At 37.3% G+C, this 16,283-nt stretch overlaps 1 protein-coding gene across 1 annotated transcript in view; it reads right to left on the bottom strand.

The window, feature by feature from the left end:
• The window catches only part of RNF121 (ring finger protein 121), a 109,347-nt gene that overhangs the window by 48,606 nt on the left and 44,458 nt on the right, over positions 1–16,283 (bottom strand). The window contains exon 6 of the mRNA XM_044668905.1: positions 5,393–5,547. Coding sequence (XP_044524840.1) covers positions 5,393–5,547 — 155 coding nt within the window. The remainder of the gene's footprint in view (positions 1–5,392; positions 5,548–16,283) is intronic.

Below are 16,283 nucleotides of genomic sequence, written 5' to 3'. Positions count from 1 at the left end.
TCTAAATAGACAGAGCCTGGGTGTGAATATATTATGTTTGTTGAATGATCTAAAAAGAATGGATCCCCAGTGCTTAGTGCAATGTCTGGCACACAGTAGATCTTAAATGTCTACTGAATTGGATTGGGTTCTGAAGGTACTCCCTTTGCCATCCCAGCCCTGTTTTCCTATTTATGAATTTTAACTGGAGCTTCCATTTCAGGGTAAACCTCAGGTTAGTCAATCTTTATTCCCTTCATCCTATGCTTCTGATTTTCTGGACATTGATGTTAAGCCTCCAGAACCTATATTCACCCCTTCCTTCTCCTGCCTTTTCAGTTCACTTTTATATATTGTGTTGTCCCATTAAAATATGATATCCTTGAGGTAGGAATTGTTTTTATTTTTAATTTGTACTGTATTTGTATCCCCAGTCCTTAGTAAGGTTTCTGGCATATAATAAACTCTTAGTTTTGCCTTGCTAAGCATGGTAAATGTATTTCTAAATTGTGGGGAGAGGATGTTTTTGGAGTTTTTTTAAAGAAACAGGGTTTTTACAATGTGGAGGTGTCCTTCAAAGTTTAAAAACCTTGTATATTCTAGAAGTTTTTAGAACTCCCTACATTAAGACTATTATAAAACACTCTTCATAAATAAAAACAGATATGATTAACTGGAAAAAGATTAATTGCTCATGGGTTGGCTAAGCCAATATGATAAAAATGACAATGCTACCTAAATTAATTTATTTATTCAGATCCATACCAATCACATTAGCAATAAATTTATAAAGCTGCAAAAATAATAAAATTAATCTAGAGAGACAAAAAAGGTCAAGAATATCAAGCAAAACCAATGCAGCTAAAACCAGAAGAAAATCAAGAAATGGGGAGAGAGGGAATCTTTGCAGTAAGTTTTTCTGATAAAAGTCTCATTTCTAAAATTCATAGAGAACTAAGCCACATTTTTAAGGTCATTCCCCAATTAAAAAATGGTCAAAGGTTATGAATAGTTTTCAGAGGAAGAAATAGAAGCCATCAATAGCCATATTTAAAAAACATTCTAAATCACTAATAACTAAAATGCAAATTAAGACAACTCTCACTCCTGTCAGATTGGCTAAGATGACCAAAAAGGAAAATGACAAATGCTGGAGGGAATATGGGAAAGAGTTACACTATGCTTCAATCTGCATTCAGACTCCATCAGTTCTTTTTCTGGAGGTGAATATTTTTTTCACAATTGAGTCCTTTGAATTGTTTTGGATCAACTGAATTGCTGAGAATAGCGAAGTCATTCAGTTTTCATTTCTTCTAAGGTGGTATGATCTAAGGAGAGGTGTGGTTACTGCTTTTCTGGTCTATGCTCTGGTCTGTGAGCGAACCTCTTTTTCCACTTTGGAAATTGTCATAAAATCCAGACTTAACTTTTTTTTTTTTTTTTTTTTGAGAAAAAACTTTGGGAAAAGAAGATCATTAGCTCTCTGAATCAAGAAAATGAACTGTTTGGAGAAGATGTCATAAAGAAATCTAAAAGAAACTTACGCTGCATCAGAAGATCCAGAATGAACTTTGGTATAATACTGAATGAACTGAAGGGGTTTGAATATATCATTTATTCTGAATGTAAACTCTTAAGCCAAAGGGGATTGCCCCCTAATTGGCTTTTTGTCAATGTATCTAGCAAGCAAATATTGGTTTTGCTCTCTCTCTTCTATTTCCCTCTTTTCTCCAACTATTGAAGTTTCCTCTTAGAAAGTACAATATTGTATGCATCCTTACCAAAAGATCCTTAGAAGTATAAGCTAGTTATGTTAAATGATTTATTGGGGAGATTAGTCTCCCAAAGAATCACAGGGAGGATTGTAAATATAGGATTAACTCTCCCCTTGCCTATTTTTAGCTAATCAAATCAATTACTTAAAGTACCCCTACTTACCATTAAGTATGAGAGTTCCCAAGTCACTTACTAGAATGATAACTCCAAAGACCACTATCCCTCACCTTGGGTAGTGCTAGGCAAATTGAAAGACTGACATTGGTTTCTGTGAAGAAGGAGGAGTGACAGGAAGTGACATGGAAAAAAGGGATATAAAAAGAGACCAACAAGGTCTAGCATTTATTCCCTTTCTGGCATCTGGAGATTGGTTCCCAAGATCCCTGCCTCGGCTTGGAGGAGACCTTTTCCCTAGATCCGCATGAAGACTGGAACTTTGTCAGGAGTGAGCTGAATTTCATCGGATCAGCACTTAGGGTAGACTAAGCAACTCCTTATCTCTTTCCCTCCTACATTTCATACTTCGACTTTCTTTTCCTCCTTATAAATAAAAGTTGCTAACAGTTTTTTCTGGCTTAGGGGATATTTTGAATTTGGCGGCCACAACATTGAATTTATAACTCTCTTATTTAGTCCAAACCCCAATTTAACCCTTACAGTCCCTGTTCCTCTATGGCTACAAGCTCTGGTGTGCTAGTGTTCCTCCTTGAGCTGGGACTGAGATCCAGATCTGCATGTGGGCAATGCAACAGAGTCCTACACCCAATGCCAGCAAAGAGGCCTCTGTTTTACTATTTGTCCAACCCTCTTACTATCTGTGGGCTGAGAGCTCCTGAAATTGCTGCTGCCAATTCAAATTGTCCCAAAGCCTGCTGCTGGCTTGCACCAGGCCTCAGGGCCTTGCTGTTGGCTGATTGAGGTTTGACATGCTGCTGTCTTGCTGCACTATTGCCTGTGGTGGACTGTGCTCTACTTTCACCCATGTGTGACAGACCTTTCCTGCAGACCTTCTAAGTTGTCTTGGCAAAGAAAATGGTTTCACTTGGTCCTTTTGTGGGTTCTTCTCGAAAATTAGTTTTGAAGCATTATTTTAAAGTTGTTGAGAGGGAAATTTTTGAGAATTCAGGTGAGATCCCTGCATTTTCTCTGTTACCTTTGCTATGCCTTTTGGACTACTTCTAAAAGCTATGATTTTCATACATGCTTGTGTTCTTACTAAAGTACAGAAACTAAGAAGTTATATTCCTTTTTTTCCCTCTCTTTTTTCCTAGTTAAATTTACTAGAAAAATTATTTTTGGCAAAAACTTAAAAGATCCATAGACAAAAGTATCTTTTTTTTATAGTAGCAAGGAAATGAAAGGGAAGTGAGTGACCATTATTAATTGGGGAATCATTAAGGAAATACTATGACTGTAACATGTATATTACATGAATAACAAATATGTAGTTGCAATGAAATATTCTTGTGCTATAAAAAATTAAGATGATTCAAAGAAACTTGGAAAGAATTGATGCAAAGTAAGCAAAATGAGAACATAATGATCAGTGACTGATCTTTACTTCAAAGGAATGATAGTAATGCATAGTCTTCCTCTTCTTGGAACAAGGGGTGGAATATAAGTATGAAATGAGGGCAACATTATTCAACTTGGCCAAACTATTGGTTTTGTTTTGCTTCTCTGTCCCTTTTTGTTCTAAAATGGAATTGTTGTGGGGGGTGTCAATGATGATCTATAAAAGGAGCCTGAAGAGAACCAAGAGAAAGCATTATTAAGAAAATCAAGGGGGGGAAAGGTGTCTAACAAGTAGGGTGTAGTCAACAGTATCAAATATGGCAGAGACTTCAAGAAGGATGAGTGAGAATAACCCATTTAATTTGGTAATTAACAGACCACTGGTAACTTCCAAAGAACCAGTATTAAACTGTAGATAAGGCTTGGGGACTAGGGACTACACTTCTAAGTCTTGAGGTATAAGAGGGAATATTAAGGATGGAATGAGTTAGCATTTTGAAAACAATAAATATTTGTAACTTCTTGCTAGCTATAGTCCTATCTCTTTTTTGACTTACATGTTTTTCCCAACAGGGCTAAAAAAAACCCCAAACCATTTGTTATGCTTAGCTTTTCTTGTCCATTTCAACTCAATTTAAGCTTTTACTCAGGTACTCCTAACTTTATTTTTGCAGACTTGATTTTTATTTTTACATTTATCCTGTTATCTTTAATATGCAGTTCATTTTCCATACATATATTATACATTCTCTATGAATCCTCATCAGTCTCTTCGGATCACTCCCATTTTTCTTCCAAATCAGAACTGTTTTCCCTTTATGGCTGCAGACATTTGTTTATTTATTTATTTATTTGGGGCCCTTACCTTTCATCTTAGAATCAATACAGTGTACTGGTTCCAAGGCAAGAGAGTGATAAAGGTTAACCAATGGGAGTTAAGTTACTTGCCACAAACCTAGGCCAGATTTGATACTAGGACATCTTGTCTCTCAATCTACTGAGTTACCTAGCTACCCCTATGCAGACCTTTATTCTTGAGGTCTTGCCATACTTTCTAATTTGACTTGTCTTAGGCAATGGAATCTACTTTTCCTTCTTCTCAAACTTTTGAAATCTGCTTTCCCAAAATCTTTGGGAATGTCAAACTATGTCTGGCTTTTCTCTCTTCCATCTCTTACTCTATCTGTTTTTGGAGCTAGCAGGGGTTTTATCATCATTATTATTTAACATAAATTTTCTCCTCTCTTCAACCACAAACTTTATTTATTTATTTTTGGGCTCTTCCATTCCGTCTTTTAGTCAATACTGTGTATTGGCTCCAAGGCAGAAGAGTGGTAAGGGTAGGCAATGGGGGTCAAGTGACTTACCCAGGATCACCCGGCTGGGAAGTGTCTGAGGTCAGATTTGAACCTAGGACCTCCTGTCTCTAGGCCTGGTTCTCAATACACTGAGCTACCCAGCTGCCCCCTCAATCACAAACTTTAAAAAAGAGTAGTTATTGCCAAAAGATGTCCATTATTTCTACCCCAGAAACCAGTTCTTCCTTATCAGTGAAAACCAGATGCAGCTTAGAATTTTCCCATTCTGGTTGCTACATATTTTGAAGCCTACCTAGTCCAAATCATATTTGAAAAAGTGTTCCTCTTATACCAAACTTTATAAGTAATCATTCAAACTCATCCTTCAAGTTCTACAGTGATGGAGAACTCACTATTTATCCACTTTGCTCCCACTTCAGGGAAACCTAATCCCATGTTTGGTTATCTTGTCCAACTTCCTCATTTTGAAGATAAGTTATTCTTAGCCACATTTTGTTTATCCAGAAAGGTTACAAATTTGGAATGGATCTCTGCTGGCAAAATAACCAGCAAGAACCAAACTACAGGGTGACATGGTCTCTAGCCTATCAGAGAGCTGAAGTATCCTATCAGGCCTTACAAGGCAGAGAAATGAATTTTGATAAAACAATTCCACTGTATGTCAGTAGATAGGTGTAGAGAGGCAGACTGACAGAAAAATGGTGAAGAGTAGAGTAGCATTTTAGATAGAGATGCCTTTAAGATGTTATGATTCTGTGACCCAATTACTCCCCTTTGCCCTGCTCCCCTGCCACCATTCTTACCTCGGGGTTGTCTGCACCAAAGGTTTTCGAGTGGCTCGGAAAGTAACAAAGGCAGTAACAGTAGAGAACAGGACCCAGATCACCAGGAACCTCCACCAATGTAGCTTCACTGTGAAATAGAGGGGGACAACCCACATCTGAAAGAGGGTCACCATCTGAAACACAAACACAATGAGGATAACAAAAGCTTACATATATGTTACGATTAAAAATGATAAAGGCTGATATTATAAGAGAAATTAATATTTTAATTGCCATGGCCATGTTGGTAAAATATATATGACCGCACCTGACTATCTTTAAAATTTACCGCCCGTCTGTATCTCCACCCATCTTCCTAGTCTCGCACGCCAGAGAGCCTACTCAGGTAACAAAGAGGCCGTCTCAAGGCCGCCCTCCAAATTTAAGCTCCCCTATATGTTGGGGACTTCAGAGATGTCCCCATGTCCAAAAACCAGAAACCCGTTGGATCACAGGGAATGTAGTCTCAAAGTCCCCATATGTCCACAGGAAGTTTCTAAGATACTTTTAAATGGTTCCTCCCTGAATTCCAAACACACATCTATCATCTTGCTTAAATCCAACAGGCATTTATTAAGTATCACCTATGTACAAAGCACTCACTATTTTGGGTAATGGGTGGAGTTATACAGTTTGAATAACATATAACCTCTGCCCTTATGGGGCTTACAATCTGGTAGGGGGAATATTAAAAATATGTAACTTAAAGAGATGGGAGACATAGACAAAGTATAGGTGAGAAACTTTGGAGAAAAGAACTCTTGGAAACATTGGAGAGAATTGGGGAGTGACTAAATAAGGTTTTATAGAGGAGGTAGCTTTTGAGTTGGGCTTTAGAGAATGAATAGAAATTCTAAGAATTTGATAAGATTCATCCCCAAACTAGAAAAATAAGAGATGGTTTTGCATGCAATTCCAACAGTCAGTTAACAAGCACTTATTAAGCACCTACTGTGTGCCAGACCCTGGGCTAGGCACTAAGGATACAAAGAAAGGTAAAGACATTTTCTGCTCTCAAAGATCTCACTGTCTATGAGGCAGACAGCATGCAAAGTACAAACAAGGTAGAGGAAATAATCAGCAAAGAGAAGGCACTAGCATTAATGGGGATTGGAAAAGGCTTCCTGTAGAAGGCGAGATTTTTGCTAGGTCTCAAAGGAAGCCACAGAAGCTAGGAAGCAGAGATAGAGAAAGCATGCCAGGTATAAGAGGTAGCCAGTGAAAATGCAAAGAGTAGGGAGATTGAGGGTCTTCTTCAAGGACAGCAAGGAAGCCAGTGTCACTAGATCATGGAGTTCAAGGGGATAAAGTGTAAGAATACTGGAAAAGTAGGAAGGGGCCACATAATGGAGAGCTTTAAAAGACTTAAGAGACTTTAATATTTGATCCTGGAGGAAACAGAGAGCCACTGGAGTTTATTATAATACAAAAGTGACATGGTCAGATCTGTGTTATAGGAAGACCAATCTGACAGATGAGTGAAGGGTGGACTGGAGTAGACAGAGACTTGAGGCAGGTAGCGTATCTATAGGCCACAGTAATAGTTCAAGTATAAGGTAATAAAAGCTTATACCAGGGTGGTGACAGAGCCAGGAAGAAAAGCATGTATGTGAGAAATATTGTGATGAAAGAAATGATAGGACTTGGCAACTGATTGAATATGGGGTCTGAGAGAGAGTAATAATTGAGGATGATACCTAGGCTGTAAGGAGATGTGAGACTGGAAGTCAAGAGAGAGGTGAGGGCTGGAATCATGAACACGTAGATGATAATTATAACAATTTCAACCAAACCTATTTAAATAAATGATTCGTCATCATTCTTGATGTTGCTGACATAGCTGACCAGTCCCCTTCAACTCCTTAACATTCTTTCCTCTCCAAGTTATCTCAGAGTTAATTTCTTCCTTCTTCTCCTTCTCACCTTTACCTGAGAGTTACTCTCTCCTTTCAAGATTCAGTTCAAGTACCACTTGACTGACACCTCCCTCCCCAGCAACCTTGTAATTTATTACTTTTTTTTATTACCTTCTACTTATTATATATATATATATATATATATATATATTTATACATGCCATAGGTGTCTTCATCATAATATCAGAAATCCTTTAAGGAGAGATTGTTTTAGTCATTGAGTCTCCAAGTACCTAACACATACCAAATGTTTAATATATGTTTATAGACTAAATGTTTTATGACACTGCTCTCTTGGTTCTCCCATCTGTTTTGACTATTCTTCCTCAGTCATCCATTTCCCACCCTCTGTGAGTGTCCCTAAGACTTTGTTCTGTCCTGCTTTACTGACAGTAAACTCATTAGCTTCCAGGAATTCAACAACCACCATTATACAGATGACTCACAGATCTATATCTCCATTTCTAGCCTCTCTCCTGAGTTCCACTGCCACAACACCATCTGCTTATTAGCATCTCAAACTCAACATTTCCAGAACAAAACTTATCTTTCCTCCAAATACCACAACTTTCCCAAATGTCTCTAATTCTTTTGAGGGAACCTCAATCTTTCCAGTCACCCAGATTGGCAATCTTGGATCCTTCATTGACTTGTTATTCTCCCTCTCCCCCATATCTGATGAGTTGTTAAGTTTTGTTAAATCTACTTTCACATCATTTGCATCTATCCTCTTCTTTCAACTTACATCATAACCATCCTAATTCAATCTTACAAGAGCCTCCTATCCTAAATGGCCACCTTGCCTTATCTCTATTCCCTGTATAGCTACAACTGCAATATTCTTAAAGCCCAGGTCTGACCATGCTATTGCCCTATTCTAGAAGGTGAGATTCAATAGTTTTTCTTAGTAGAGTTTCTATTACCTCTAGGAAATACAAATTAGTCTGTTTGACCATTAAGCCCCTTACCACCTAGCTCCAAATTGCCTTTCTAGGTTTATTAATAATTTCTCCCTTCTTGTTCTCTAAACCAAACTGGCCTTTTAGCTACTCCTCACACAAAATTTCATCTCCATACTTTTGTCGTCCTTTGTCTATACTCCTTTCATATTTTTGCCTTTCAATATCCTAGTTTCCTTCAAAGCTCAGTTCAAACAATATCTCCTATACAGGGCCTTTCATACCCTTGGCTTCCCATTAAGTATTCCTATAAAAATTGTCTTTATTTTGTATATAATTATATACTCTCTATATATGTGATTTTACATAGTTATATTTTATATACAAAAACATATATTACTTATATAATATATATAGAGATGTACATTTTGCCTTCCCTAATGGAATATAAGATCCTTGAAGGAAGAAATTATTTTATTTTCGCTCTTGTATTACCAGCACCTAAACAACACATGGCTTTAATAAATAACTTTATTGCTTTTACTTGATTATTGCCATTTTTCTTTTTTTCTTAAACCCATACCTACTAAGTACCAAAGCAGAAGAGCAGTAAGGGCTAGACAATTGGGTTAAGTGACTTACTTACTCGGTCACATAGCTAGGAAGTGTCTGAGGTCAGACCTCCCATCTTTAGGCCTGATTCTGTATAGCACTCAGGTACCTAGCTGCCCCTACCACCATTTCTTAGAAAAGTTTAAGTAATACAAAATAGCTGCCACAATGGGCCCCTAAGAGAGGCCAGAAATTATGTAAGTCAAAAAATTACAAGTTCTTGCAAAGCAGAGATAGACAAAGCAATCATGGGCAACATCTGCTTAAAATATAAACTCATTTGCAAAATATTACAGAAGAGGATGGCAGAAGATTATGAAGAGTATCACCTATCATTCAGTGGCAAACAGTAGAGGGAAGGAAAAAAACCCTACAGTATTTGGTATGAGATGTAACTATGTCAGATTATCTCCAAAAGGATTACAAATGAAAGGACAAAACATAAGGTAGAACAGATTTTCCAGTGTTTCTAGTGATCTCTTTATATCTTCAATGACAACAGAACTCCCAAGGTTGTGACTCTACCATCGCAGTACCTGATTTGCTATACAAGAAAATAAAAATGTTACACAACAACTATTTTGGAAAGAGCCATAGGACTTGAACAAATACATACAGAAGGATGATATTTGTTATATATAAGGATGGTTCTTGTGAACAGAGGAAGAGATGTGGGATACTGTGATGATGTGAGAAACAGAAAATACCAATACAAATTATTTTTCAAAAAATAAGAACAGAAGTGCTATAAGAAATGATAAGCAAGATGATTTCAGAAAAAGTTGGAAAGATCTCCAGGAACTGATGTAGAATGAAATAAACAGAACTGGGAGAACATTGTACACAATAGTGGATGATGAGTATCTGTGAAAATATGGCTATTCTCAGCAATGAAATGGGACAATCCTGAAAGACTAATGATGGGGAATGCTAGCTACCTCCACAGAAAGAACTATTGGAGTCATCTTTCACAGCAGTGTATCTTTGGTCTTATTTTGGGATTTTAGTTATTTCTGAATGTGCTCTTACAACAATGACCAATATGGAAGTGTGCTTTGCATGACCATAAAGAAATGGAAAAAAAAAAAAAAAAAGGTGTGTGTGGGGGGGACCAGAAGGAATCCACTTTGGAAGATAACAATTTTGAAGACTCTCAGGGACTAATTTTAGGATACTTTAAAGAAGGGAAGATTAGAAAAAAAAGACTATGGAATATTTCACAGCAGACATCTTAGTATTATATATTACCTATACAATTGAAGTATAGGCAATAAAAGATTGTTATGGTTGTTTATAGATTAAAAAAACAAACAAAAAATGCTAGAACAAAATGAAACCTTCAAGATTTTCCTTAGACAAAGCACTGCCCAAGACTATTTACAATTATACGAGACTCCTTACTAGGTGCAAGCAAAGAGAGAATTCTGCTAAATGATCGTCTAGATATCCTACAAGGTATAAAACAGGAAACTATACGACCACCATAAGTATATATGTCAAGAAGGGTGTCTTGCTTAGAATTAAAGAGGAAGAAGATCCTCCAGATGATATTGTTTGCAGAAAACAATGTTCAGATTACATGAAGCCCCAGAACACTACAGTTCTGTCTCAGTGAGACGTATAGGCATTCAAAAGACATTAAACTAGCAATCTGCAAAGAGCAAAACAAATGGATGAAGAATTTATATTGCCTGGATTATAATATGCATTAGGACAGATAGCTCACATATTCTCTTAGTGTCTCTATTCTGGACACTGTAATAGGTATAGGCTTTAAAAGTATAAAAAGCAGATTTTTGCAAGCATATTAGGGAAAGCCTTTGCTGGAAATCATGGACATTCTGAATGGAATGCAGGGGGTAGAGAGGAGGGAGCTAAGCAATAGATATTGCTAGTTTTGAGAAGGGTTTGGAGCAGAAGTGCAATCAGAAGTCCCTATTTGACCTGGCATCTTGGAGATTGGTGAAGGTTGTAAAGGCTGAAGATATCATCCTGCAAGTTAACTCTGAGTAGGGAAAAGGCCTATGTTCTGGTGGACAGTTTGCAGACATCTTTCCCTACCTGGTTACTTTTGGAACACTGGCTATGGAGGAGTTGGTTCCTGGTATTCTGAAGACATCTCTGGATCCATTGTGAGAACCCAAACCCAAGCCCTCTCCCTCAGGTCCTTAGCCAAGCTGTCAAACTGGTAGAAGCCAGGTTGGCTAAGGAACTTACCCTTTTAACTCCAGTCCTGGTCAGTTAGACATAGTTTCACTTCACCTCCTCTCCTATCTCTCAAATTACAATTAAACTGTTTCCCTGTTTGTTTTCTTCATACCTTAAAGTTCTCATCGTGTGTATATTTGTTAAACTCTGTTTATCTCTGGCTAGGTGGATTAGTGTGACAGTTAAGGCCTAACTGTCACTCCTGTAAACTGTCATTTCCCCAAACAGCTAAACCCAGTCTTCCTGGCTTGTTTGGTCCCAGACTATTGTCCATTCCTGTCTCCTACTCACCCTTCTGAACCCAGATAAATATTTAAATTAGTCCCCTGTTTTCCCCATAAGAACACACACTAGAGAAGGACCACCCAGACCCAGACTGCAGCAGGTATATTTGTGCATGCTGGAGAACATTTGGGAAATTGTGCCATACTCTGAATAATTCTCAGCTGTTTTCTGTTGCAAAAGTTCATCTTCTTAACACCAATATTTTTATTGGTTATGTCATATGGCTACAAATCATACTAGAAAAGCAATGGGCTAAAAAATAAATACCAACGTTTCAGATGAAGTTTAACTCAAGGATGAATTGAGGTTATAGACCTGTCTGTGGCTAAGATAAATGGTAGAGATATAGGCAAAACAGAATTACCAGGAACTTGAGTTTGTCCTCTGCCCTGGCCAGCATACATTTGGAGAACTTTGTTCAGTTTTGGAACTTAAGTTTTAGGAAAGATATAACAAGTTAGAATATGTTCAACAGAGAGTGACCAGGGTTGTGAAGGGATTGAAACCCAGGCCACAAGAATGTAATAATATGACTAGGTGAAGAAGTGAGGATGTTTAAATCTGTAGATGAGGTTTAGGCATGAGGGTGGGGTCACAGTGATTGTTTTAAGTATCCAAAGAACTCTCCTGTACAGCCACTAAAGAAAGAACTAGAAGCAAAAAGGAGAAAGAGAAAAGTATAGGAAGGGAGACTTGAGATTCAATGGAAAGAAAAACTTCCTTCTAAGAGTGGTCCCAAATTGTAATGGGCTCTTTGAAAGTTATTTAGCTTCCCATCACTCAGATCCTTCAAGGAGATGCTGGAAAAACAAAAAACAAAAACAAAACAAAACACAACAACTTGCCTGGAAAGATGTAGAAGGATTCCATGATTCAGGGACTGCATTGGATGACCTCTGAGGTCCTTTCCAGCTTTGAAATTCTATGATTCTAGCATGAAAAGAGAGTAAATTACTCTCCCATCTGGCTATTTTCTCTATTATCTTTGCTCTGCAAATTAATTCTATATTATTTATCATTGTTTTACTTAAAAATCTCATTTTAGATGCTTTTCTGGAGAGCATTTTTGTAAGCCAGCTTTATTGTTATCAAGCTCAGAACTCCAACAGGGACTCTTCTGACACCTGGTGGTAATAAATGAATATGCAGGTGCAGTTATAGAGCTGCTTAGATTTATAAAGTGCTTTACAGTTTACAAGCATATTCCTTATCATTTTCTCACTTGAGCCCATGAGAGAGACAAGGAGAAATTAATCTTATTACTTGACCAATGAAGAAGTAGGCCCAAAGAGAAAAGAGGACTTACTGTTTTAGGCCACTTAACTAATAGGCCAAGGAGGAGACAGAAACTGACTAAATACTATGCTTTCCATTGCATCCTGCTGATTGTCTCGCTGCAATGTCAAAGGCTGTCACATATATGGGAGAAGCATTAGGTTTATTCTGCTTGGTCCCAAGGGGCAGAACTTGGACGAATAGATAAAAGTTGGAATGAGAAAAAATTTCAGTTAGAGGTAGAGAAGAACTTCCAAAATAACTGAAGAGTCTGGAGGACATTAATTTTAGCAACAAGTGATGAAATTTCCTCTTTGGAGACTGTTAAATATAGGAAAGGTACTTTGTAGATATCAATTTACTCCTTTTCTCAATGTCCCTGGGGAAACTAAGGAGAAGTTAATAAGAAATTATAAAAGCGAATACAGAGGGAGTTTCATGCAGAAGGCACTGATCTACATTTTCAAATGAGATCTTCTGCCTCCTCAGACCTAACTAGAGTTCCATTAGATGCCAATAACTTTTGGGAAATACCTTTGGGAGAGGGAACCAAAGGATGGAAATCACCAAGAGACAGATTAGAAAAATCTTAATAATAATAACAATTAAACTTGTCTAAAATGGAATAGTTTTTTTCATGATGTAATGAGTACCCTATCACCAGAAGTATTCAGGCAAAGGATGAAATGGGATGCTATAGTGGTAATGTCTGTACTAGGAGGGAGTCTGGATTTAAGGACACTTAAAATTCCTTCTTTCTTGGTCTCCATATACCCAAAATATTTATAGTAAGACTTCCTAGGACAGGAAAAAGTTGAAGAAAAACAAGAACAAGTAGATGCCCATTAACTGAGAAATGATGACTAGAATATTACTATACAGTCAAAAATGATGAATATGATGAATATAGAAAAGCATGGAAAGATCTACATCAAAACTGATGCAGGGCATAGCTAGGTAGCTCAATGGATTGAGAGCCAGACCTAGAGACTGGTCCTGGGTTCAAATCTACCTTCAGACACTTCCTAGCTATGTGACCCTGGGCAAGTCACTTAATCTAGCCCTTACCGCTCTTCTGCTTTGGAACCAATACACAGTATTGATTCTAAGATGGAAGGTAAGGACTTAAAAAAAAAAACAAAAACAAAAACAAAACACACCTGATGCAGAGTGATGTAAGCAGAGCCAAGAAAACAATATATACAATGACTATAACAATTTGAATGGAAAGAACCACACAATCAGATAATCCAAAAGAGAATGTTGTAGAATAATAAGGAATAAGCATGGCTCAAAAGAAAAGCTATGAGAAAACATCTCCATCCCCCACCCCTGTATTGAGATGGAAGGTCCACAAGTGTGGTACATAACACACATTTTCAGACTTTTTCAATATGCTAAGCAGTTATGCTAATTTTCCTTCTCTTTACACACACACACAGATTTTTATCTAAAAATAGTACCAGCAAAAAATAAATAAATAAAAATAGTATTTGTGATATGGGATAGTTTTCTGAGAGGGGAGGGAAATTATAGAGATGTAAAAAGAAACATAACAATAAAGATTAATTTAAAAACAAAGCAATAAACAAAAATTTCCTTTTGGCTCTTGGGATTCCATGATTGTCTTGTTGCTGAATTCATCATGGGAAAAGGGAAGTCTTATCTAACCTTTCAAATCTAACTCAAATAGCAACTCTTCCAGGAATCCTTCACTGATCCCTAGTCAGTAATTATCTTCCAAAAAGGTAATTACCTCCAAAGAAGATCTGAAATTTGGGGACCAAAAAGAGTAGGAAATATTTGACCCAAATAGCAGTGAGATGTTATGTTGAGTCTATATTCTCTCTTTGCCTGAAGCTAAGGCTGCAATAGGATACTCTTGCCAAAATTTTACGTGCTCATGATGACTCTATATTGACTCTATATTAGCATCCTCAAAATGAATAAGAGGAAATGATGGTGATGTAGAAAAGAAAAAAAAATATGACATCAATAAAAATTAAAAAAAATTTTTTTTTTAATCCTTACCTTCTATCTTGGAACCAATATATATTATTGGTTTCAAGACAGAAGAATGGTAAGGGTTAGGCAATGGGGGTTAAGTGACTTGCCCAGGGTCACACAGCTAGGAAGTCTCTGAGGCCAAATTTGAACCCAGGATGCCATCCCCCCCACCCCCAACCCCCAGTTCCCCAGCCTCCCACCCCTGGCCTGGCTTTCAATCCAGTGAGCCACCTAGCTGCCCCAATAAGAATTTATTTTAAAATAAAGCAATAAACAAAAATTCCTTCCTACTCTTGGGATTCTATGATTCTCTTTTTTCTGATTCATCATCATGGGAAATGGTTGGGGAGTCTCTACAGGGGAATATTTTTAACAAACCCGGGCAGGGAAAAGCATTTTATGTGGGCTAAAAGGTAAGTACCAAAGTGAGGAAAGTAGCCATATCAACAAATAAATTTTGGAATAGTCTGGCTAAGCAGAAACTAAAGATATCATCTTATCTATTCATTGTATCTCTAGAAGTTTCCACAGCTAGATAATCTGTTTTCCTTTTTGATAATACCACATCTGATAAAGAAAGTTGTGAAACTGGGCCTTGTTGGCTTAATTCAGTATTGTAATAACTACTAACTTTCTATAGTACATTATGTACAAGGTGCTTCCTCAAACTACCTACAAGATAGACAGTGTAAGTATTGTTATGTTCCCATTATAAATAAACAGGCTCAGTAATATGAAGTGACTTGCCCAAATTCACACGGTAACTATGAAGCTAGAATTTAAACCCCATTCTCTCCTGACTCCCAAATCCAGCGTTCTTTTCATTAGGCAACACTGCCTCTCAATATGAACAAGATGTTGGAGATAATATAGTCTAACATTATACCCATCTAGACTCAGCTAGGTGGTACAATCAGGACAGCACTAGAACTTGAGTCAGTAAGTCCTGAATGTAAATCAGATTTTAGACACTTCCTATAGCTGTGTGACACTTAACCTCTGTCTCTAATTCCTACTCTGTTAAATGGTTCTAATAGCACCTACTCCTCCTAGAGTTGTTATGAGGTTATTTGTAAAGTACTTTTCAAACTTTAAAATGCTATGTAAATAGTATTATTGTTGCTGTTTTTAATTATTATTTGATCTTTCAAATTCTAAGAGCTAAGAATCAGTTCAACTAGAAGGGAATCTAATTCTTTACTATTTCTGAGCTTGTTCATCCCTCCTTGTCAATCTATTTTGGCCAAGGAAGGCACTAAGAAACCACACTGAGAGAAAGGGAATTCTCTGTGGCTATGTGTCACAACAGGAATAGAGCTGAGACAGGAAATGCTCATTTAAGGAACCTTGAGAGAAAGCCTACTGAAGCAAATTCTGGGTGTCATTCTAAGTGCAGGACCATGCCACCCTAGGATGACAGTATTGTCAACAGTTTTCAGGCTAGCTCAATTCAAATGTTAGTAGGAAACAAGTCTAACAGTAATAAAAAACTTCACATTTGTATATATCCCTGTTTTTGCACCCTTCCTTTCCTCTACTCAAATTGTCCTAACTCCACTGTCCTCCACATGCTTTTGAGAATTATATGATAGCTGTGCAATACACTGAATGCTTTTCCTGGCCTATCAGCCATCTACTATCAGTCATTCAAATAGTTCTTGGAAAACT

This window comes from Gracilinanus agilis, chromosome 3 (genome assembly GCF_016433145.1).
Source record: "Gracilinanus agilis isolate LMUSP501 chromosome 3, AgileGrace, whole genome shotgun sequence".
In the NCBI taxonomy this organism is placed as follows: Eukaryota; Metazoa; Chordata; class Mammalia; order Didelphimorphia; family Didelphidae; genus Gracilinanus; species Gracilinanus agilis.
Note: the sequence above shows the minus strand (reverse complement) of the source record. Positions and strands in the feature narration are given on the sequence as shown.